The sequence below is a fragment of the Medicago truncatula genome, chromosome 5 (genome assembly GCF_003473485.1).
Source record: "Medicago truncatula cultivar Jemalong A17 chromosome 5, MtrunA17r5.0-ANR, whole genome shotgun sequence".
NCBI lineage: Eukaryota > Viridiplantae > Streptophyta > Magnoliopsida > Fabales > Fabaceae > Medicago > Medicago truncatula.
The window spans coordinates 32,886,680-32,911,190 of record NC_053046.1 but is presented as its reverse complement, the minus strand read 5'-3'; the positions used below and the strand labels follow the sequence as shown (position 1 = coordinate 32,911,190).

Below are 24,511 nucleotides of genomic sequence, written 5' to 3'. Positions count from 1 at the left end.
CATACATTGCATTTTTCATACACACAAGAAGCAAATCTTAGTGCTAGTAGCTGCCAATAATCTAGTCAAACCTACAACCTTTGACCCATAAATAAAATAAAAAACATTAAACTAAATTTAAATAAAAAACAATCCCAAAAAATATATACAATACAAGGTTCCAAATTTTCCATGGTCAAAGAAAACAAAAACCACTGATATTTTACAACCTTCTAAGAAATAACGCCACCCAATAGAAACACAAACCTTAAACATTACGTACACATACATGAACATAACTCATTTTTTTCTCTCTTTATATTAACCCTTTCCATTTCTCAACATCAAAATTTTCCAAAACCAAAAACAAAAAAAACTTCACCACCCTTTTCTCTTCTCTTTCTTATGGCATCTTCATCAACAAGTAGTTTTGAAAATAATAATAATAATAATAATCATCAAAACTCTTTGAATGGTTTCAACAATTTCACTTTCTCAACACACCCTTTCATGTCCACTACTTTCTCTGACCTTTTAGCTTCTCCTGCTTCTGCTTCTGCTTCAGATGATAATAACAATTCAAGGGGTGTGCCAAAATTTAAGTCTACACCCCCTCCTTCTTTGCCTTTGTCACCTCCCCCTGTTTCTCCTTCTTCTTACTTTTCTATTCCTCCTGGTTTAAGCCCTGCTGAGTTTCTTGATTCTCCTGTTATGCTTAACTCTTCCAATGTTAGTTTCTTTCATTTTCTTCACTTTTTTTGTTTGATGTTTTTTTTCTGTTTTTTTTTGTTTGTCTGTTTTGAGAGTAAAGTTTTGAACTTTATTTGTTTTTTTGACATGGGTTGTCTTGGTTTTTTTTGATTATAAACAAGTGAAGTTTGAACATGTTTTTTTGTTTTTGTTTCTGACAGAAAACATGTTTTTTGTTGTTGTTAAGATTGTTCTTTTTCTGTTTGGTTTTGTTGACCATGATTTTTTATGCTAAGAAAAGTTTGAACAAAGGAAAGTTTAGACTTATTTTTCCTTTTTTTACAAGAGTTGACTAAATAATTAATTTCATTTTTTTGACATATGTTAAATGGTTTTGATGTTGAAGAGCTTTTCATTTATTTTTAATCAATTGAAGGTTGAATATGAACATGCTTTAGTTTTTTTTTTTTTGGTTTGTGATTTTTGTTTTTGTTTGTTTTGATGCAGATTTTGCCATCTCCTACAACTGGTGCTTTTGCTGCTCAAAGCAACTACAATTGGATGAACAATTCTGAGGGGAATCAGCAAATGAGAAAGGAAAATTTCTCTTTTCAAACCCAACAACAAGGGCCTGTTGTTTCTGCATCCACAACAACTTTTCAATCATCAACTGTTGGTGGAGTTCAACAAGTATGTTGTAACCAATTTTTTGAGCATTTATTGCATGTTTGGATTCTCTGTATGTTAGGCTGAGTTACTGTATTTGATTGTGATTTTAACAAAAGCTAAGCTTTACTTTATAGATTAAAAAATTGAATTTGGATTTGTTGCACTTACAAATGTCACTCATTCATGGAGTCAGTACATTAATGACGGTCCATTAGTCTAGATTGGACCGTCTAGATTTTAAGTTTAGAATTTTACGATTTAAAATTTATTCAAAATGTGTTTTCTTTTTGAACCGTTTGATCTTGTTCAATGATCATCGATATGCTGATTATGTGAATGCGTGAACTTGTGACTAGAACTAATCCAAATCCAACAAAAATAATGTGAAATTCAATGTCATTTCATACATGTAAATTCTCATATATGCAAAAACCTATGTGTTTTATATATCTATTGCTTTTTGAATTGAAAAGTGATTTTCTCTAAAAATGTTCAACTTTTGAATGTAGCAGCAACAGCAATGGAGTTATATAGAGAACACAAATCAGAATGCTTTTTCATCCGAAAAGAATATGATACAAACTACTGAAAATAACAACTCTTCAATGCAGAGTTTTTCACCTGAGATTGCTAGTGTTCAAACCAACAACACCAACAATGGATTTCAATCAGACTACTCCAATTACCAGCAACCACAGCAACAGCCAACTCAAACCTTAAGCCGAAGATCCGATGATGGATACAATTGGCGAAAATATGGACAAAAGCAAGTTAAGGGAAGTGAAAATCCGAGAAGTTACTACAAATGCACATACCCTAACTGTCCTACAAAGAAGAAAGTTGAGAGATCAATTGAGGGACAAGTTACTGAGATAGTTTATAAGGGTACTCATAATCATCCTAAGCCTCAATGTACGAGGAGAAACTCGTCATCATCTTCTAATGCTCTCGTGGTTGTTCCTGTTAATCCAATCAATGAAATCCATGATCAATCATATGCATCACATGGTAATGGACAAATGGATTCTGCTGCTACTCCCGAGAATTCTTCAATATCAATAGGAGGTGATGATGATTTCGAGCAGAGTTCTCACCAAAGGAGTAGATCAGGTGGTGCTGGTGATGAATTTGATGAAGAGGAACCGGAGGCTAAAAGATGGTATATTTTTTATTTTATTTTTAACACTTAGTACCATTAATATGATTCCATGTTTTATTGATGTTCTTAAATTGCTGATGCGGTCGCAATTTTATTATGTCAATAGCCTTTATGTTGTAGTAAAATGCAGGCTGATGCGGCCGCAATTGCAGCTGTGATGTCGTTGCTCATATATTATTTCATGGCTAATTTAATTTTACATATTTTTCAGGAAAAATGAAGGTGAAAATGAGGGTATATCAGCACAACCTGCAAGTAGAACTGTGAGAGAACCTAGAGTTGTAGTTCAGACAACAAGTGACATTGATATCCTGGATGATGGTTACAGATGGAGGAAATATGGACAGAAAGTTGTTAAGGGCAATCCAAATCCAAGGTAAAAAAATTACTCACTTTATGTTTACTACTTGAAATTTATACTGTTTTGAAGTTCTTTTAAAAAGTTCTACTTGTTAATTTGAGTATCCAATGATAGATTTCCACACTCCCATGATAGTAGTTACAAATATCACCTAGTCAAATGTGGTAAAAAGTTACAACTGTATTTGTTTCTTTATCTGTTTTAGGTACTTTAGCATTATGGCTTGTTTCTTTTTGGAAATTCTACTATAAGCTAAACTTTGTACCAATTTTCCTTGCCTTTTCTAATTTGGCTATTTCTTGGTCAAATTTGGCAACTATAATATTCTCAAATTTGCATGATATCTAGAAAAGGAATAGTAGTTCTAAACTTTATACCACATACACTTCAAATTGAAGATGTATTTGACATTGACACTTCAAATTGAAGATATGTTTGACACGGGCACGACACTGACACATATGGTTACAATTAGTTATTTCATTTTCTCAAACTATTATCAGTGTTGTTGTGTTCTATGTCAATGTTGTGTCTCTTTCTATGTCGGTGCTTTACATGTTCTAGATTGTGTTATCTAATTTTGTGTTTAATTTATGACTTGTAGGAGTTACTACAAATGTACACACCCTAACTGTCCAGTGAGGAAGCATGTTGAACGTGCTTCGCATGATTTAAGGGCTGTGATCACTACTTATGAAGGAAAACATAACCATGATGTCCCTGCTGCTCGTGGAAGCGGAAGCCATTCTGTGAACAGACCAATGCCAAACAACCCTTCAAATCCAAACAATGCTGCAGCCAGGCCTCTTCAGATTCAGAGGCCACAACAAGCACCTCAAGGACAATCACCATTCAACCTTCAAATGCTGCAGGGCCAAGGAAATTATGGATTCTCAAGGTTTGAGAATCAAATGGTGCCTTACATGAATCAACAACAGCAGCAGCAGCAACAAATGGCTGAAAATGGTTTTTCTTCTAGAGCTAAGGAAGAACCTAAAGATGACATGTTCCTTGAATCTTTGCTTTGCTGAAAAGATTCTTTCATTTTTAGTAGATAAGGAAGGTTGGAAATTTTGGAAAGTGGGTCTAGGATTTTCTTTATTTTTACAAATAAGATAAACTTCATTCCATTTATTGCATTTGTTTTTTTGGAGTTTGGTTTTTTCTTGTAAAGTTTATACAGGATGGGTTTGGTTTGGTATACATTTCACAACTTTTATTTTCCAATACACAAGGTTTTTGTGCAATTTTTTCATTACTTTTAGCTTCGCTTGGCTTTATTTAGTTAGGAAGAGAGCTTCATATTTAATAATTGGATTTTTCTAACATGTGCAAATTTGCACATGTTAAGGATACTAAAAGAAGCAACTTTTTATTGAAAATCACACTTGTTATAAAAAAGAATATATATTTAATGTAAAATACACAAGTTCCAATATAAACTTACTACTTTAGTATCCTTAACATGTGCAAATTTGCACATGTTAGAAAAATCCTTAATAATTTGTGGGCCGATTATATGTAGTTACCTGCATTTGACATTTGCGATCAAGATCAGATGGTTTAATTATCAATGTAAACTTCGATTTATTTTTTTTATATCAATAATTCAAATTATAAAATCTAGACCGTCAATGTCTTAACGAGACATGCCAAACCTTTGATAACCTTAAATCAAATTTGTAATTGTGGTTTATATTTGTGGTAATAATCAAGATTTCACTTGAAAAATGTGTATTAAAGACGTGACTTTGATGTGATAAATAGTATGCAAATCTGACTCTTGTTATGAATTTAATTTGGTACCAAACTTGGTCAAATATGGGTGCTACAAGATTGTACAAATTTCTTTCTTGGCAAGCTGGTCAAGGTCAACTTTGGTATGTATCCTACTTTTTTTAATTTCTCTATACATAAATGGATGTTTCCATGTTACCACCTTAATCTATTCCAAGTGGGGTAGCCATCAATATTATAATTTTGACTTAAAAAGACATGATTACCCTTTTTCCTTATCCTAGTACAAAATCCAAAATGCCAAGTGTGAAAAGGGTAATTTTGCAGAAAGATTTTTTGGAACTTTCTCTTTAATGAGAGATGTAATAATGTAGGACAAGTGGAAATGATAGGGACGTTTACGTGATACACACGTTATTAGTATCCTTATGCTTTTTTTTGTTGATGGTATTTTTATTAGTATCTTTATTATGCTTGATGCCAAATAGTTAAAATAGATTTGTCTTTGGCTTATTGTCATCACGTTAGTTAGTTACACATGCTTTCCCAAGTTTCCCTCCTCGCCGACCTAGCATATTTTTGAGCCCATCCAATTATATTTTGACGTATATGATGTCAAGGATATTAAATTTGAATGAAAGAGGGATTCACGCAATTAATCTAGTGTGTAGTGTTGTTTAAGGTTTGATTTTTTTTGTTAGATGAGTGATATCAACATGTTCTCAAATATACAATTTTTTTTATTGGTTGAAATTCAAACGAGTCACTACATAAATTATAGTAGGTATGCGTTAACAAGCTCGACAATATAAGCTGTAGGAAGTATGTTAGCAGGGTTTTAATAATTATCAATTTTGTAAAATCACTCGTAATCTCTTTGTAAAAAAAATTAACTTCTTTTTATAATATAAGTGAAAATGCCAAAACTACTTATGATAAAATGCGGAAGAAGCATAACATAATAAAAATAAATTATCAACTTGTGGAAAAATATATATCAATATCAAATAGATCTATTTTAATCGAAGTTAAAAGTTATATCTATTAACTAAAATTTAACTTATTGTGCTCGTCAAACAGACTCTAAATAAGGTATATTAGTTTGATATGAAGACCTTTTTTTTTACTGAAATCTAACAAATATTTTTAAGATATTGTCTAAGCAGTTAAAAGAAGTAACTTTTGTTTAAGAAAGGTTCTAATAATTATTTTAAGATTATTTTAACTTAGATTTCTAAGAAAAAATTTCATTTTATAGATTCTTTAAACATTGGTCTTGTAACATTTCCTTAATGTTGTTATAACATTTGTTAATAAGCTTAACAGGGTCTTTAATATTTATTTATTATGTGAGATCCAAATGCAGTTGTAAATAGATAACATCTGTAGAGTGTAGATAAGAACATGAGATCTGTGCTGATGACGTATAATGACACCACTGATAATGTCACCAATTTGTTTTGTCAAAAAAATAAAAAGATAATGTCACCAATTTAAAATGCATTTACAACAATGACGCAGTGTAGGGGATAAAAGAGTTGCATTTTTTCTTGAAACCCAAAATATTGTTAAAAACCAAAATTCATCAAAAGATCAAAGTTTTAATGTGACTACAATGCTTTAATTAATAATACATCGTGTTACATGTATAAAATGTGGATTATATTGAGATTGATGGATCTCCAACAAGGGATAGTAGCCGTTAAAGAGAATGGAGATAAGAGATACCTTAAAAGAGCAAGACATATCCTTATACCTTGTCTAGGAAATGAAAGAGATCCTTCACATGTCTTATGTCTTGGGACATATGGACAATGCAATCACATATTCATGTCATCGCCACAACGTCCTTTCTATTAATATATTTTTTTTTGTGGTGCTTTTTCTATTAATATATTTTCACTTATTGACTTTAATTATTTTATCAAGTAGTTTAACGATTAGAAATTTAATTTTTCAAGGTGTATAAGTGGGTTATCCGCATGACGACCTAAGGATAAGGCCACCAAAACCCTCGCTAAGGCCCCCCAACAAAAAATTATTTTTCATTAGAGCTTACAAGCAAAAAAGCATCATATTCTAATAAAAAAAGTTTCCATATATTCAACTTTGCTTTAGGCTTCACTTATTTTTAAATATTATTAGCTCGATCCTGGTTATCCGGAGTTTGAAACTCGACCAAACTGAAATAAGCTCACGAAGATATTGTACTCGATTTTTTTAATTATTCAAGCGACTACTCGTAATTAATAAGAGTAGTGTATTTTAATCACGAAAATGCCAAATATGGCGAATTGCTCACACAAAATAACAACACTATCTTGTTACCCAATTTCACCCACACTCCTCCATAACAACACTATTTTTGAACTAATGTATAATTATAAATGTTTTTTTTGAGCAAATATAATTATAAATGTTTTTTTGTCAAAAAAAAAGAATGATAAATGTTTTTTTTTTTTGATCAAGCTAAGAAATGCAATATAAAACTCAGGAGATGCCTGAACCGCATACAATCAAACAATCCAAACTAAGACAACAAAAGAGAACACACCTGCCAATGGAGGTACAAAGACCACATCTATCAATGGCTACCACTAAGACTAGCTATACAACGCTAGCTATGACACTAAACATGAACTGCTAAGCAAAAAAGCAAACCAATCCAGCAGCAGAACTAGTAGTAAAAAAGAATACAATCGATCACACTAAGATAGATTCAGCAACCATCTAAAATATCAGAAGTTGAACCCAAATAAGAACAACAACTACAAAATATGGAACTTTCAACAAGACAGTCGCATATATTTGGGATTGCTTTTGATCACACCCTTTTTAGAACGCGTTTGTATGTGCTCACTACTAGTGTTTTGCTTCTTATATTATGACCGCCTCTTTTACTCTTCTTCATAGTTTCATGTGGTGAAACTAGATAGTTAGATGCATCTGAGCCGATTAAAAAAAAAAAAAGATGCATCTGGAAAATGAGAGTTGTTATGAGCTTCAAGGTCCAATGTGCTATCAGTAGCATCAGTGTTCATCTCATCTTCTCAAAATTTGTGCAAGATTTTTTCACTTTTTAAGTTTGCAGCAGACACATTCTTAGTACCTACAATGAATTGAACTTTACTCTTATCTAGGCCAGAATTTCATCTGTAGTAGTGATAGGAGTGATGCTAGGCTGCAAGACAAAGTGCTCATCAAAATATAATTATAAATGTTATTATGTAACATGTTATTCTATTTGTTTCAATGAATATTTTTACAATACTCAAGCTTTTATAAATCTATTAATATATATAATTAAATATATTAATTTTTAAAGCTGTTTATTGACATGTGTGAAGTGATTGACTATGATATATATATATATATATATATATATATATATATATATATATATATATATATATATATTTAAGAACGGAGGAAATAAATAAATTAAAAGTTTCCCCAACATTTTAAAAATTAAACACGTATTCCCCTCAAAAAAAAAATAAAAAAATTAAACACGCATTATTTCGTGAGTTATGGGATCAATAGTTTCGCAATATATATATTAGAGTAAGCTTTTAGTGATTGAAGCTCATTTTTTTGTTGGAATAATTGAAGCTCATTTTATCATGAAAATTAATGAATTATAAATGATTGAATTACTACCAAGTCAGCCCAACAAATCTAAAGATCTAAATTGAATTTTGATGTTTTACCTTTTACTTAATAACAAGTAACAACAGTAAAATTCTTTTAAAAAAAAAAGTAACAATAGTAAAATTAAATCTTCGTAAAAAAAAGTAAATTAAAAGTTAAAAATCTATCTGATTTTACAATATCAAGCAATACAAAAATGAATATTACATATACCTACATGGTTTGTCCTATTTAATATTTTTTTTGGAGTCATGATAAATAAATTTTTAAATTTATTAGTAGTAAAATCAATCAATAAAATTAATACTATGAAGCAATTAAAATATAAATACAATATTGAGGCCTAAAACGATTGCTTTGCTTTAAATGTTTATATTACCTTTAGATGAATGGAGTAAAGGCTAATAAAATTTGACTGTGTATATCTCAATTTTTTAGATGAATTTTACGTAGTAGTTGGGTATCGAACTATTGAGGTACTATACCAGAAATCTACCGTAATGATTTAGGATAAAAGGAAATTAAAACTTCTACAAAAATTAAGAATATATATAATAAACATGAAATTTGTTTATTAGCCGGTTACTAAATTTAATTGCGATTGAAATATGTTAGGACTTGAAGTAATTCATTCTAGAAGTGCAGAGATCTAGTGTATAGTTGTTTTGATGTATATATATTAGATTAGCACAAATTTGTTATTAGTTTGTTCCTAGCTAGAAGTTATGCTTTTTTCAGTAAATTCTGATCTTTGGGATTAAGAACACCATGACAGAAACGTTACTTCAGATATAGCTTGTTCTTAATTTGGCGGTAACACCTTGCATGTCCTATAAATAAAACAAACACGATTACAATCACACAAATAGTACAATAGAGAAAATAAAATGAATGAGTTCGTTCAAAGCCTTATTCCATAATTACAAATAAACACAAATCAAAACAAGTTATTTTAATTTCAGATAAAATGATAGACTCCATTGTGTATTACGAATACTAGAAAGTTTACACATAAAAGTTCTCACATGAAGCATGACACGATATATATTGGTTCATCGAGTATAAGATCACATAAAGCATGACAAACAATGGCTCATAAAAGTGCTGATGAACAAAAAGCAGCTACTACCACTATAATAAAAAAGGAGTTCATCTTTGCTCCATTTAACATTCCTCCAATTACTTCTTTTCAATGCATGGATAAATGACACATGGAAAAAATAAATCCAAAGGTTAATAATAAAAGCTTAAAGTAGAGCCTAATTCATTTGATTCCTCTCATCATCTTCATTGTTGAAACAACAATACCCATCTAGCTTCTTTCACTCATCAATATCCATGGCTGCCTCTCCCTTTTCCTCTTGCTGGTGCCGCCACCGCCCATATCTTTTCTTCCGGCAGCGGCTGGATGGTCACCGGAAGCCTTGTAGAAGATGTAAAATTTAATACCGTGATATGATATGAGATATGCGATTGGAGGAGAAAAGGGATTGATTGGGTTTGGACAATTGAGGAACGAAGCAAATCAAATGAGAAAGATATAGAAGAGAGAGAAGGGATCTACTGTTCTAGTATGTGATTTATTTCAACGTTTCTTTTCGCCTCAGAGAAAAACTTATTTGGTTCAAAAAAATTATTTTAGTGCATTTCTTTCCTTTTCCCTTTCTTTTTCATTGCAACTAATTATTGAGAAGGGATCCTTTACATCTTCTCCATGGCTTCCGGTGACCGTCCAGCCGCTGCCGGAAGAAAAGATATGGGCGGCAGGGGCACCGGCGAGAGGAAAAGGGAGAGGCAGCCATGGATATTGATGAATGGAAGAAGCTGGACGGGGGCATTGTTGTTTCAGCAACGAAGATGATGAGAGGAATCAAATGAATTAGACTCTATTTTAAGCTTTTATTATTAGCCCTTGGATTTATTTTTTCCATGTGTCATTTATCCATGCATTGAAAAGGAGTAAATGGAGGAACGTTAAATGGAGCAAAGATGAACTCGTAATGTGACCATAGAAAATTGAAACTTAACAGTAAGAAAGTTAAATTAATCTGTCCAATCAGCGTGCCACGTCAGTTTAGTTGTCAAGTTATTGACTTAAACCCTTAATAATTCCCAACCCAATACCATCAATTCACTACTAAAAATATCATCATAGACTAATCACAAAACAAAACTAATTTTAAAACATCAAACCCACAATTCAGCTTTACCACTTGTGAAATTAATAATCAATATACTTCTCACAAAGTTTACATCCTCCAAATAAATTTAAACACCAGCTTTACAATATTTTAGGGGTTTCTTATGTCAAAAATAAATATTTTAGGGGTTTGTCTTTCACCCTATTTTCTTCCTCATTATTTACATGAAGATTAATTAATAACATAATCTCTTCTCCAAATCATGCTTGATTTGTAGCAATTCATATGACATGGCTAAAGTTAACGTTACCGCCCTTATACTTAGCAGAAAAATATGGGTATGTGAACACATGAGCAAGTTTGAAAGATCAAAAGGAATTTTCCTTCATGATAACCCATTTAGTTACACATTGCCAGTGCTGTTTTTACAAACCTCTTTAGTTTCTCTCTTGACCACAATTTTACAATTCATGCTTGCACCACTTGGACAAAGCAGCTTCGTTCCACAAATGCTGGTAATTTATTTAATATTTTCTGAAATATGTATGTTAAAAACAAACATTTTATAAATTGAAATGTGTTGAGAACCTTAATGTTAGGGCATAATGCTAACAAATGTTGCTGATGTGGTTAAATTTTTGGTTATGGTGTCATTGTGGAGACGTCATTCATATTCCGTGATATATTTGCTATTCTGATAATAGCATTAAAGAAAAGTATTGAAACTTCATTGGTCATGATGTATCAAGATATATAGTTAATACATTGAAATTATAGGTGTTGATCAAATGAGAATAACAAACATTTAAAAATGATCACTGAAATTACGTTAATCTTTAGCTCGCATATTTGGATTAGGATATTGTTATCTGCAAACCTAGAGTTAGATATGTAAATTTTATACTACATAAGTATCATGTGAAATTTTAAAACTGGATTAATTTCTTATCTTTAGCATTTTCTTTGAGAATGTATCCTTATGTAAAACATGCTAATAAACTCTTTTGTTTTCGAAATGTATTCAGGCTGGCATAATAGCAGGACCATCAGTTATGGGGCAAAGTGAGTTCATAAAAAAATGGCTATTCCCACCAAAAACATTCTACGTAAGTGAGACAATCGCATTTTTTGGATGCATGATGTACATGTTCTTAATCGGAATAAAAATCGATCTAAGTCTGGTTGTAAGATCAGGGAAAAAAGCTTGGGCGATTGGAATACTTTCATTTTTCGCACCACTGATAATGAGCGTATCAACGGCACTTCTACTAAGAAAACTAATGATAAACCCTGATGAAGTTCTCTATGAATCCATATTTTCTGTTGCATTTATCTTATCAACTGCTTCATTTCACGTCACCGCGATTCACTTAGCCGATTTAAAGCTATTAAACTCCGAAATGGGTCGAATGGGGATATCTGCATCCATGGTTAGTGGAACCATTTCATTAGTCTGGATTACGTCTGTCGTCGCACAGAGACAAGCAAATTCAAGGAAAGATAGTTCTTCTATAGATTCGATGACAATTTGTTTGCTGGCTATGATTGCTTTCACAATATGTGTTTTACGTCCCATAATGTTTTGGATGATAAGACAAACACCAGAAGGGAAACAAATTAAAGAATCGTACATACTTTCGGTATTTTTAATGTTATTAGGCTGCTCGTTATTTAGTGAGGTTATTGGAGAACATTTTATGCTTGGTCCTGTAATTTTTGGCATGGCTGTACCTGATGGACCGCCATTAGGATCAGCATTGACTGAAAGATTGGAAACAATGGTGTCAACAATATTTTTGCCATTGTACTTTCTTTATAGTGGTGCTAGTTTCAAATTTTTCGTAATTGATGCTCGTACCTTTGCAATTGTACAAGTTGTTGCTGTAGTTGCATATTTGGGGAAGGTTGGTGGTACTATGTTGCCTTCAATTTATTCGAAGATGCCAGTTAATGATGTTCTATTTTTAGGACTACTTATGAGTGCTCAAGGCATCACACAAGTACTTTACTTGCAGACTTCTTTCAACCTTTATGTAAGATTCAATATACTCTTCTAATTTTCCATTATGTATGTGATTAATTTGCATAGAGAGAAAAATGAGGAATAAACTATGATTTAGTTTTTAGGTCAGATATAATTTCGCAATATCAAACCGGCTTGTGAGCCGAAGTTTGCCCCACTTATAAAATTGGAGAGAGAGTGATAATTTAGGGATTAATCCATGGTTTGTTTGAAAAATGAGTGCAATAATGTTGATCAATAATAGATGCATATATGAATATGAATATACATTGTTTGTTGCAGTTTATGGATGCAGAAATATATGGTAGTGGGTTGATAGCTGTTCTATGGTTAACAGGAATAACCACACCCATTTTGAAATTCCTATATGACCCATCTAAGAGATATTTGTCCTTAAATAAGAGAAGAACCATTGAACAATCAACTTCAGATATTGAGCTACGTCTCATGGCATGTGTACACAGTCAAGAAAACACACCATCCATTATCAATCTTCTTGAAATGTCAAACCCTTCTTTGGAAAATCCTATTTGTTTCTATGTCCTACATCTTATTCAACTTAGAGGAAGATCAGCACCACTTTTCGTAGATCATCAACGAACAAGCAACAAGACAAAATCGTCGCACTCCTCTAGTTCAAATCACATAATAAATGCCTTTAGATCATATGAGCAACACAAGTCAAATAATGTGATTGTGAAACTTTTCACATCGATCTCGCCTTTTGAGACAATGCATGATGAAATATGTTTGCAAGTAGCTGAAAAGAGAGTGTGTTTATTGATTTTGCCTTTTCATAGACAATGGAGACCTAACGGAATGACAGAAGCAGCACACCCGGTTCGAGCTTTAAATCGCCACTTGCTCAGAAAGGCACCTTGTTCTGTTGGGATTCTAATCGAACGTGGCACTTTGAATAGGAACAACCCTTTAACTAGTGTCTCATTCTATAGTGTTGGAATAGTTTTCATCGAAGGTGAGGATGATCGCGAAGCGTTAGCATACGCGATGCGAATGGCGAATCACCCAAACGTAAGGATCACATTGGTTCGAATAATGGAGCCTAGAAAGAAAAATAAGAACTTGCTGAATAGGGATCCGGACGGCGATTTGGTTCACAGGTTTAAAGTGGATTGTATTCAAATTAAACGTCATGACTATAAAGAGGAAATAGCAAAAGATAGTGTTGAAATGATAAATGCTATGAGGTCACTTGAAGGTTGTTTTGATTTGATTTTGGTTGGTAGAAGACATACAAGTGAGTCATGTTTGTTTAGTGGACTGACTGAATGGAATGAGTATCCCGAACTCGGTCATTTGGGAGACATGTTAGTGGCTTCAGATTCTACTTTTGATGGTTCTGTTTTGGTGGTTCAGCAGCAAAAGAGATCAGGGATTGGTTATCATGATTTGCGTCTAGATTCCGGTATCATGACAAGGCAAGAAACCTTGACCATTGTCGAAGTACCTCGTGATAGATAGGTTTGGCCAATTGTTTAATCAGTTGTGCTATTTAGACTCACGAAAACCGACATGTGTATACAAAGAAGTATCGACGTCGGACCAGCGGTGAGACAAAAACTTGAAGAGATAGAAAAGTAATATAACAGTCGGAAAACTTTACGAACACACAATGTTGATGTCGGATTTTGTAAAAAAAAAAAAAAAGAACATTTCTGGTGTTTAATAGCCATTGATATATTAGGGACATACATAGTTTTAGGTTCAATGCATGTATAGCACACTCTTTTTTTTAGAAACAAGTGTAGTTAACTTTCATTTCTCATGATAGTTATTTGTCAATACTTTAATGATAAACCTAGGACGAGAACATGCTATTTTCATCCATAACTTGGACATTTTCTACTTGAGTTTTGTACTTACTCGATATGGAAATTTGTATTTACATGCTATTTTCATCCTTAACTTCTTGGAAATTTTTTAATTTGAGTTATGTACTTGCTCCATATAGAAATTTGTATTTAGGATTGGAAGGCTAATCAACCTAATTGGTTAAATGGATTTAAATAGAAGAGATGCACGTTTCTTTTATAATTTTAAATTTGGTTCGTTCCGCCGCTGCATTAGTGTGTTGGGGGCTTTGATTGACTTTCTGTAAGTGTATTAAAAATTTGTCAAAGTAATAAAATGGATTGCTTCAATCTCGACTTAGTAATGTAATAATAATTTGACAACGTTTTTGTGACCTTAGCTCAGTTGGTATGAACAATGCATAATATATGCAAGGTTCGAGATTCAAACCCCGACTGCCACCGCAAAAATAAAATAAAATTTGGCAACTGCTTCTAACTTCTATTAATTGCACGTCTAGTATTATGATAAATTAACAAAATCGTTAAAGTCAATGTCTTAACTCATAACTCTTATTTGATTACAACTCTCTAATGTTATAGGAGAGTTGATCATCCACTTTTATAAATGTTTATTCTAGAATGGGGGAACCATTTTGGCAAATTGATCATCCACATAAGAAATAAATAAATTAATCTCTCAATTTGTAAGATAGTTTATGAGATTATGAATATTTGAAACAAGTTTTTGATTATATTATAGGCTAAAATATAGTTTTAGTTCATACAAATATGTCTCGTTTTGATTTTAGTTACTGTAATTTTTTTTTTTTTTAGTTTTTGGTCCCTGTAAAATATTTTGTTTTTGAAAATAATACTATTTTCAAATATTTTCAAAAACAAAATATTTTGCAGGGACCTTTTTAAAAATCATAATATTTTGCAGGGACTATTTTTCTACAAAATGGGTTCAATTATCATGTGCCACGTGTGCAAATCATCACAAAAGTGGGGCAGCGACTAAAACCAAAACGAGACATATTTGCAGGGACCAAAAACTACAATTTTTTTTTTATATGGACAAAAACCAACCAAAACGATGCATATTTGCAGGGATCAAAACTATATTTTAGCCTATATTATATTGTCAAACTGATCTCAAATTTAATCAATGATGATCAATTATATCTTTATATTTTAACAATTTACTATCATCCTTGTCAAAAAAAACAATTTACTATCATTCTAATTCCTATCTTTAACTACTTAATATCAATTCAATCCCTTCTTTAAAAAAAAAATCAATTCAATTCCTAATTTGTTTTGGTGTCAATCCTCCTGTTCTTAAGGGAATGAGTCTTCGTAATCCAGAGTTCGATTTGCAAAAAAAAATAAAGTCGTTTTTTTATGACCTATTAAGGGGTTATTCCAAAAAAATATATTTTACAAGGGGGTAAATCAAAAAAAATATTTTACAGAGAAAAAACCAAAAATGACATATATTACAGGGGGTAAAACACCATTAACCCATACTTTTTTAAGCAAACTAGAAAAATCTAAATACATAATCAACCTAGAGAATGACAGGCTGGAAAATATGCATTTTGTTTGGGTAAAGGTCGCTGAAGTACGATGTGGCTTTAATATTTTTTTTGAGTAAATTACACTTCCCTCCCCTTAAAGATGCTTGAATTACACTCCCCTCCCCTTTTATATTAAAATATATATTTCTCTCCTTTAAAAAGTAAAATTTATATTCCCCTCCCCTATAAGATGCTTGAATTACATCTCCCTCCCTTAATAATTAAATATGGACTACACTTTAATCTATTTTAACATAAATAAATATTTTTATAATATATATTAATTTGAATCACCATTTTTATGAGGAAGACAATATTTATAGGGAAAGTTTCAATCTGACTTGGGCTAAAAACATGGGCTTCTGGAGGCAAAAAAAGTCACGAAAAGCAAATTTTTTCGCATGTCAGAAAGCGCTAGGCGCTTCAGGCTTGCTAAGCCATGCACCCGACGTTTATTTATGCGCTAGGAGGTTTATAAGCCGCCTTAATGGAGTCCATCTTTGCTCCATTTACCCCATTTGCTATCATGGATGTGTGACATGTGGTAAAATAGAAAACCAAGGGCTGAGATTAAACGGGTTGGAAAAAGCACTTGTTTTATAAAAAACAAGGCTACGCGCCTTTCTTCTTATGTAAGCCAACCCTTCTTCTTCCTCCCACCATCATCGCTTCTGAATAGTGATATTTATTTCCTTACATTCACATACACCAACGAAACATACAATTAAAATAACAATCATAATCAGTAGTAACAGATCCATTTTTTGAAACAATCCACAAAACCTTACTCTTCTAACCCTCCTGATCCATATTTGTGATGAATTTACTATATATGGGTCTGTTTTTGTTCACGATTTATGTTTCTTCTTATGCTACTACAGACCAATTAAAATTACTGATGCGTGTTTCTTCCACTGTGACCTCCACTTTTTGATCGAAATTACTGATGCTTAGACCAATTAAAACTGATTTAAGATTGTTTAATGCTTATGGAATGGATCCATATGAACGAAAAGGGCGGCACTGGCGAAAGGGAGAGAGAAGCATGGAAGTGATGATGGTGAGAGGAAGAAGAAGGGTTGGTATCTGACAGAAGAAGAAAGGAGCGTAGCCTTGTTTTTGATAAAACAGGTGCTTTTCCAACCCTTTTAATCTCATCCCTTGGTTTTCTATTTTGCCACATGTCACACATCCATGATGATAAATGGGGTAAATGGAGCAAGTCTAAATGGAGCATGGATGGACTCGCCTTAATGCGCCCAGGCGCTTTTTAAAAGTGCCTCGGCACTTCAGTGTAAATTCAGTGCTGAAATGCCTATTTTCTTCGCCCGTTTTGGTGTTTTCTTCATTGTAAGATGTCTTGGAACTTGGGAACAAATTTCCTCCCTCCTTCAGATGTCTTGCTTTGCCGATTTGCATGATTTCTTCGTAAATTACATAAAAAAACACCCTAAAATTGCTATGTTCGGGAAAACTCTGATTACAAACTCAAATATAGAAAATATTACAAATGTCCCGAAATCATAGACAATTACTCTAATACTCTTCTGTTTTGTTGGTAAAACCTACGGAAAAAGACTTAAAAACATGCTAAGAATAACGTAAGAGGACCTGTCATCACAACCCCAAACTTAAATGGTTGCTTGTCATCAAGTAACGAAAGAAAAAACATAAGTTATTCTTTGCATTTTTTTTCAGGAAAAACATACCTTTTCGGGAATTGTGCTCAGGACGTCTTTCATCACATCTACAACAGAGCAACAACTAAATTACCACGTTACATTCAAGCGAGTCCGACTAGGAGAAAGTACTATATTCTCAGCCATACTCTTTTCTATGATACACATATGTATCACGTAAAGCCAGTAAGGCTGGTGATGACATTTTCCCACTCTAGTCGTCACATGAATGTATTTTGCTGTAAATTTGAAACAATTCTAAACAGACAGTCAAAGTTAACTATATACACACACTTTGAGGACTTCAAGGGTTATAACTTGACTTGGGTTAAGGGTGGATATATTTGGGAAAGTAGGCTAACAAAGACACTTGGAGTTAGTTTACTAACCTAGGGATTCCTACTCATTAATGTACTACCCACCTCTCCCTCCTTGAATCAGTCAAGATGGATAAAACAGTAGAACTATTTGTGCTTTTAACATATTTTTTCTAAGAGGCCATTTTTTTGGCTCTTGATTTTTTTTTTTTTTTTTTTTTTTTTGTGTAGACCCATGACAATCTACATTTTTTCATTTTTTTTGACAAAATATGTTCTACTGTTACCCCACCCCAAACGTAAAACGTTGCTAATTCCAAAGAGCAACCCCAAACATAGCTTCAAACCATACTCAGCCAAAATAATCCCTATCTAACTCTAAGAGAAATCAAACAGGGGTACATATAACGTTCAGGACTATGACATGATTCGTTACTAAGTAGCAGAAAATCAATTTTCATCTGGAGGCTCAAATTGGTTTCACAAAGGATAATAATAATATAAATGGGTTGCTAGAAAGGCTCATGGCACCAAAGAAAAATGACTCAGCTGTATTATAATCTAACCGATCGTCTGTAAAGAACGGCCGCAAATTCGAGCAAAAATAACATTCATATGGAAATCTCATATATTGGAAGTATTTAAGTATCTAAACAACCTAGAATGGATATGAAAATATTTGGCTCTGAATCTCACCAGTTTTGCTATTTGGAAAAGAGATGGTGATCCTATAAGTACCATCAGTAGCAAGCCCCAGAAAGTATCGTGCTCTTAAATGTAAGGGTAAACTAGCATCCACCGTAAATGCTTGAAATGACTTCCTAAGACTAAAACAAATGTTAAAGCATAAAATGAAAGGTTGTATATGTAAATGCAAAAGAATAAAATTTTATAAGATAATACTGAGGATTAAAAACATATTTTAGAATGAAATTGATTAGTCAAGAAATCTCAGCTTAGCAGAAAAGAAAATGCAGAAAAATAAACTAATGGGTTGCCTTCTATTCAACGCTTGTTTAACATATAAGTCCCGAGGGTTATATCTAACTTGTGCTTGGGAGCCCCTGACCTTCAGGCTACTTGATTTCTTCCTGATCATCAATCTTCAGGTTGGTTTCTTCTTTCGGCACTCCTTTTTGCTTTAGGCAACAATATTGTCCAGAAATTCGGTAGGTGATGTAGTCTTCTCCTGATTTGATGATAATTTCCCCTTGATTTACATTTATTATAGCCTAGGAACTAGCGAGAAACGATCTCCCTAAGATCATTTGAGCTCTATCTAAACCCCTCGTTTCCATAATCACTACCTCTATAGGGAAAGTGAATCCATCAATGTTGATATTCACAGTCTCACTATGCCTTCAGCTTCTATTCCTCCAATCTTGTTAAAAAGTGATAGTAACATCATAATTGCGATGGATCCGAGATCACACATCACTTCGCCAACATATAATCCCCTAACTATAACTTGCACACTAAAACAACCAGGGTTTTCCTTTTTCTTGGGGGAGGTGTCTTCATACTTCTTGCTATTGTCTCGGGTAGCAACTACCACCTTGTCACAAAGTGGTTGACCGGCTGGTGAGAATAAGTACTCTAGAAGGTAATTGTGGAATTAGTTTCCGGTCACTTTCCTGGTTTGTAATATAACCTTGAGAGTGATTAGTTACTTCTCCATTTGTTTCAATTGTTCTAAAATCTTGTTGTTAGTTATCAGAGGATCGATCTCATTCTCTTCATCCTTTTCCACTTCCATCATCTTACAAGTCTCATTCCTAGGGTTATCTAGAGTTGTTCCAAAAAATTATGTTCTTACAGTTGTCCCATCTACACTTCCAAGTTCTTAATAGCAACATTAGTCCTCTTCTGAGTTTCTTCCTGATCCTTAGCAAATCTTTCAAGTTGATCCTGGATATTCTTCATACCATGAGCTACCAACTCTTCTAAATTTTCCCTAAGCTGTTGTTGTTGAGTTCCCTTCAGGGGGGGGGGGGGGGGGTGGATTTTTAGAACATCGTTACTTTGGTAAGTGTTGGAGGGAGTGACTTGCTCTTCTGATAACCCCAAACTTGAAGGTAAACATGTACCACTTTCATGTGCTTGCTCACAAAAATCACATGTACTCCTTGCAGACACTTGAGCAACATCTATAGCTTACAACTTTTTTGCTATTGCTTCTAGTTGAATGCTAAGAAGTTTGTTACTAGCAAGTAAAACATTCTGAGTGTTAAATTCCATCATGCCTTTCTTCTTTGGGGTAGATTCATCATCAACATGTGCGCTATACTCGTTCAGAGACATGTTGTCAAAGACCTCTCTCACTTCATCAGCTGACTTGATTTTCATGGTTCCTTTTGCAGAAGCATCTAGCAACATTCCCGTTTTTGGCTAACGCCAACCGTCACATCACCCACAACGGTTGTTACATAATTAAGAACAGGGTGTTGGAATCATATATCACGACTCCACACAAAGAATAACGAAAAGCAAGAAGTCAAAAGTAGCAAAAGAGAAAGCACATATGTACGTGTAAATAAACGACAAAGAAAAGGATAAAGAGAAATATAGAAAGTGATTAAGTAAAAAAGAAAATAAAAAGAAAATTATTTAATTATGAAAGTTCATTCCATTCCATACCTCCTAATTGGATGAGTTAAATTCAACCCTAATAAAATTATGGACTTAAACACATTAACGGTAACAATTCAAAACCATCAATTCACTACTAAAAATATCAACATAGAAAAATCACAACAAAACTAATCTTAAAACATCAAAACCATAATTCAGCTCTACCGCTATTAAAATTAATAATCAATATACATCTCACAAAGTTACATTCTCCAAATAAATCTAAACATTCTCTTTCACCCTATTTTCTTTCCCTTCCTCTTAGTCAATTCCATGGAGATCAACTAACTAATTACATATTTTCTTCTCCAAATATCTCAAGCTTGATTTGCAGTAATTAATAAGACATGGCTGCAACAAGCGAAAACGCGAACATTACCGGCGTTACACCAAATGGAACAACGTGGGTATGTGAACACTTGATCAAGTTTGAAAGATCAAAAGGAATTTTCTTACAAGATAACCCATTTAGTTACACATTGCCAGTGCTATTTCTACAAACCTCTTTAGCTTCTCTCTTTACCGCAATTTTACAATTCGTACTTGCACCACTTGGGCAGAGCAGCTTCGTTCCACAAATGCTGGTAATTTATTTAATATTTTCAGCTACATGTTTGTTAAATTTGAAATACCAACTTCTTCTTTCATTCTATAAATTTCTTATCTTTAATTAGTATTTTAATTGGGAATGTTTCCTTATGTAAAACATGTTGAAAAATTGTTTTGTTTTTGAAATGTATTCAGGCTGGCTTGATATTAGGACCGTCGTTTCTGGGAGAAAGCGAGTTTATAAGAAAATGGCTATTCCCACCAAGAACATTCTACATAAGTGAGACAATCTCATTTTATGGGTGCATGCTGTTCTTGTTCTTAATTGGAGTAAAAATCGATCTAGGTATTGTTATAAGATCAGGGAAAAGAGCTTGGGCAATTGGAATATTTTCATTTTTATCACCACTAATATTGTGCACATTTATCGCAGTTCTTATACAAAAACTATTCTTAACCCCCGATCAAGTTATATACGAAACCATATTTCCCATTGTACTTATGTTATCAACGGGTTCATTTCACGTTACCGCAATTCACTTGGCCGATTTAAAGCTATTAAATTCTGAAATGGGTCGAATAGCGATATCTGCATCCATGGTGAGTGGATCCACTTCATTATTGTTGATTACGACTATCGTCACGCAGAAACAAGGAACTTTAATGAAAGACAGTTCTAATGTAAATTGGATGACAATTTGTTTGCTAGCTATGATTGCCTTCACAATATGTGTTCTACGTCCCATAATGTTGTGGATGGTAAGACAAACACCCGAAGGGCAACCAATTAAAGAATCATACGTACTTTCGGTAATTTTAATGTTATTGGGGTGCTCATTATTTATGGAGGTTATTGGAGAACATTTTACGCTTGGGCCTGTAATTCTTGGCTTGGCTGTACCTGACGGGCCTCCATTAGGATCAGCATTGACTGAAAGATTGGAAACAATGGTGTCAAAAATATTTTTGCCATTGTACTTTCTTTTTTGTGGTGCAAGTTTCAAATTGTTTTTAATTGATTCTCGTTGCTTTGTAACTGTGCAAATTATTGCTGTATTTGCATTTTTGGGAAAGGTTGGTGGTACTATGCTGCCTTCAATTTATTTGAAGATGCCACTTACTGATGTTCTATCTTTAGGACTACTCATGAGTTGTCAAGGCATCACACAATTACTTTACTTGCAGACTTCTATAGCCCTTGAAGTAAGATTCCATATACCCTTCTTTTAGTTTTCCATTATGTATGTGGTTTTATATTTTGCATAGAAAGAAAAATGAGGAATAAACCATGAATTTAGTTTTTATAGTTTAACTATTTTTAGAATTTAGGTCAGACATAACCCAAAAATACCAAATTGACTTGTAAACCAAAGGTTGTCCCACTTATAAACACATGTCTATGTCATATCTCATTTAATGTGAGATTCTTAACACATGCCCCTCACATTTAGGAATAAACATTTGGAACGTGAGCCGAGTGACCTGAGAACAAGTGGTCCAATAACTATTTGATATGCTCTAATACCCTCTTGGAATTTGAGTTGCGCTTAGTTCAACCATACTATATTGAATTATAAGGTGATAACTGCCTACACGTATCAACTTTTTTCAAGCCTTATCTAACTAACGCGAGACTCTTAACAATTATCTCTCCAATTTAAACCCTAGAGTATACAAATATAAGAGTAATCACTAATCAGTATATAGAATCTGTAAATTTAAACCTAAAGTATAAAAAAGAGCTGTCAATTTAGTCCATAATAACTTGATACCAATGACAAAAGTGACATATTTTATATACTTCATGATTACTTATTAAATTTATATACTTTAGAGATAAAATTGGAGAGAGAATGATACTTTAAGGACTAAATCGATGGTTTGTTTGAAAAATGAGTGCAATAATGTTGATCAATAGTAGCTGCATACTTGAATATTTATATGTATACATTATTTGTTGCAGTTTCTGGATCAAGAAACATATGGTAGTGGGTTGATAGCTCTGGTATGGGTAACAGGACTAATCACACCCATTGTGAAATTCCTATATGACCCATCTAAGAGATATTTGTCCTTAAATAAGAGAAGAACCATTGAACAATCAGCTTCAGATATTGAGCTACGTCTCATGGCATGTGTACACGATCAAGAAAACATACCATCCATGATCAATCTTCTTGAAATGTCAAACCCTTCACTGCGAAGTCCTATTTGTTTCTATGTCCTACATCTTATTCAACTTGCAGGAAGATCGACACCACTCTTCATAGATCATCAACCAATATATGGGAAGACTAAGTCGTCACACTCTTCTTATTCAAGACGCATAATAAACGCCTTTAGATCATATGAGCAACAAAAAGAGAATAGTGTGGTTGTGAAAATCTTCACGTCGATCTCGCCTTATGAGACAATGCATGATGAAATATGTATGCAAGTTGCTGAAAAGAGAGTGTGTTTGTTGATTGTGCCTTTTCATAGACAATGGAGACCTAACGGAATTACAGAATCTGCACACCCGGTTCGAGCTTTAAATCGCCAGTTGCTCAGAACGGCACCTTGTTCTGTTGGGATTCTAATCGAACGCGGTGCTTTGAATAGGAACAACCCTTTAACTAGTGTGTCATTCTATAGTGTTGGAGTAGTTTTCATCGAAGGTGAGGACGATCGCGAAGCGTTAGCATACGCCATGCGAATGGCAAATCAGCCAAATGTTAGCGTCACGATGGTTCGAATAATGGAGCCTAGAAAGAAAAATAAGAACATGACGAATAGGGATCCGAACGGCGATTTGATTCATAGGTTTAAAGTGGATTGTATTCAAATTAAACGTCATGATTATAAAGAGGAAATAGCAAGAGATAGTGTTGAAATGATAAATGTTATAAAGTCACTTGAAGGTTGTTTTGATTTGATTTTGGTTGGTAGAAGACATGAATGTGAGTCAGGTTTATTTAATGGATTATCTGAATGGAATGAGTATCCAGAACTTGGTCCTATGGGAGACATGTTAGTGGCTTCAGATTCTACTTTTGATGGTTCTGTTTTGGTGGTTCAGCAGCAAAAGAGGTCAGGGACTGGTTATCATGATTTGCATCTAGATTCCGGTTTCGTGACAAGACAAGAAAGCTTGACCATTGTGGAAGTACCTCATGATAGAAAGGTTTGGCCAATGGTTTAATCAGTTGTGCTATTTAGACAAACGAAAGCCATTACGCCTATACAAAGAAGTGTGGATGTCGGACCAACGGTGTAAGAAAAAGAACTTCAAGAGATAGAAAAAGTAATATAATAGTCAGAAATTGTTTAAATATACAATGTTGGTGTCAGATTTTGTAAAAAATAAAATAAAATTAGCATTTATGTTGTTTAATAGACATTGTATATATTTGTGACATACATAGTTTTAGATTCCATGTATAGTTCACTTTTTTTTTTGAGAAACATGTATAATTTACTTTTATTAGTCATGATATTTATTTTGTTAATACTTTGTTGATTAACTTAGAATGAGAACATGCTATCCATAAC

At 33.2% G+C, this 24,511-nt stretch overlaps 3 protein-coding genes across 3 annotated transcripts; all 3 read left to right on the top strand.

Annotated features, from left to right (window-relative positions):
- Positions 1-262: 262 nt before the first annotated feature.
- On the top strand, positions 263-4,105 carry LOC11415731 (WRKY transcription factor WRKY24). Its single transcript, XM_003615901.4, has 5 exons — positions 263-708; positions 1,177-1,359; positions 1,851-2,497; positions 2,709-2,873; positions 3,463-4,105. Exons 1-5 carry the CDS (start codon positions 385-387, stop codon positions 3,887-3,889), a joined length of 1,746 nt encoding a protein of 581 aa, XP_003615949.1. The 5' UTR covers positions 263-384; the 3' UTR covers positions 3,890-4,105.
- A 6,572-nt stretch (positions 4,106-10,677) lies between these two features.
- LOC11412363 (cation/H(+) antiporter 15) lies at positions 10,678-13,892 on the top strand. The gene is made up of 3 exons (XM_024784955.1): positions 10,678-10,902; positions 11,413-12,420; positions 12,693-13,892. Exons 1-3 carry the CDS (start codon positions 10,678-10,680, stop codon positions 13,890-13,892), a joined length of 2,433 nt encoding a protein of 810 aa, XP_024640723.1.
- A 6,886-nt stretch (positions 13,893-20,778) lies between these two features.
- On the top strand, positions 20,779-24,161 carry LOC11413669 (cation/H(+) antiporter 15). Its single transcript, XM_039834731.1, has 5 exons — positions 20,779-21,015; positions 21,176-21,326; positions 21,414-21,739; positions 21,830-22,183; positions 22,944-24,161. Exons 1-5 carry the CDS (start codon positions 20,779-20,781, stop codon positions 24,159-24,161), a joined length of 2,286 nt encoding a protein of 761 aa, XP_039690665.1.
- The last annotated feature ends 350 nt before the right edge of the window (positions 24,162-24,511 follow it).

Coding starts and splice junctions, on each gene's coding strand:
- LOC11415731 (XM_003615901.4), top strand. CDS start 385: ATGGCATCTTCATCAACAAGTAGTTTTGAAAATAATAATAATAATAAT. Junction 1,360..1,850: donor CTGTTGGTGGAGTTCAACAA/GTATGTTGTAAC, acceptor TGAATGTAGCAG/CAACAGCAATGGAGTTATAT. Junction 2,498..2,708: donor GAACCGGAGGCTAAAAGATG/GTATATTTTTTA, acceptor CATATTTTTCAG/GAAAAATGAAGGTGAAAATG.
- LOC11413669 (XM_039834731.1), top strand. CDS start 20,779: ATGGCTGCAACAAGCGAAAACGCGAACATTACCGGCGTTACACCAAAT. Junction 21,327..21,413: donor TGGAGTAAAAATCGATCTAG/GTATTGTTATAA, acceptor CATTTATCGCAG/TTCTTATACAAAAACTATTC. Junction 22,184..22,943: donor AGACTTCTATAGCCCTTGAA/GTAAGATTCCAT, acceptor TATTTGTTGCAG/TTTCTGGATCAAGAAACATA.
- LOC11412363 (XM_024784955.1), top strand. CDS start 10,678: ATGGCTAAAGTTAACGTTACCGCCCTTATACTTAGCAGAAAAATATGG. Junction 10,903..11,412: donor GCTTCGTTCCACAAATGCTG/GTAATTTATTTA, acceptor AAATGTATTCAG/GCTGGCATAATAGCAGGACC. Junction 12,421..12,692: donor AGACTTCTTTCAACCTTTAT/GTAAGATTCAAT, acceptor TGTTTGTTGCAG/TTTATGGATGCAGAAATATA.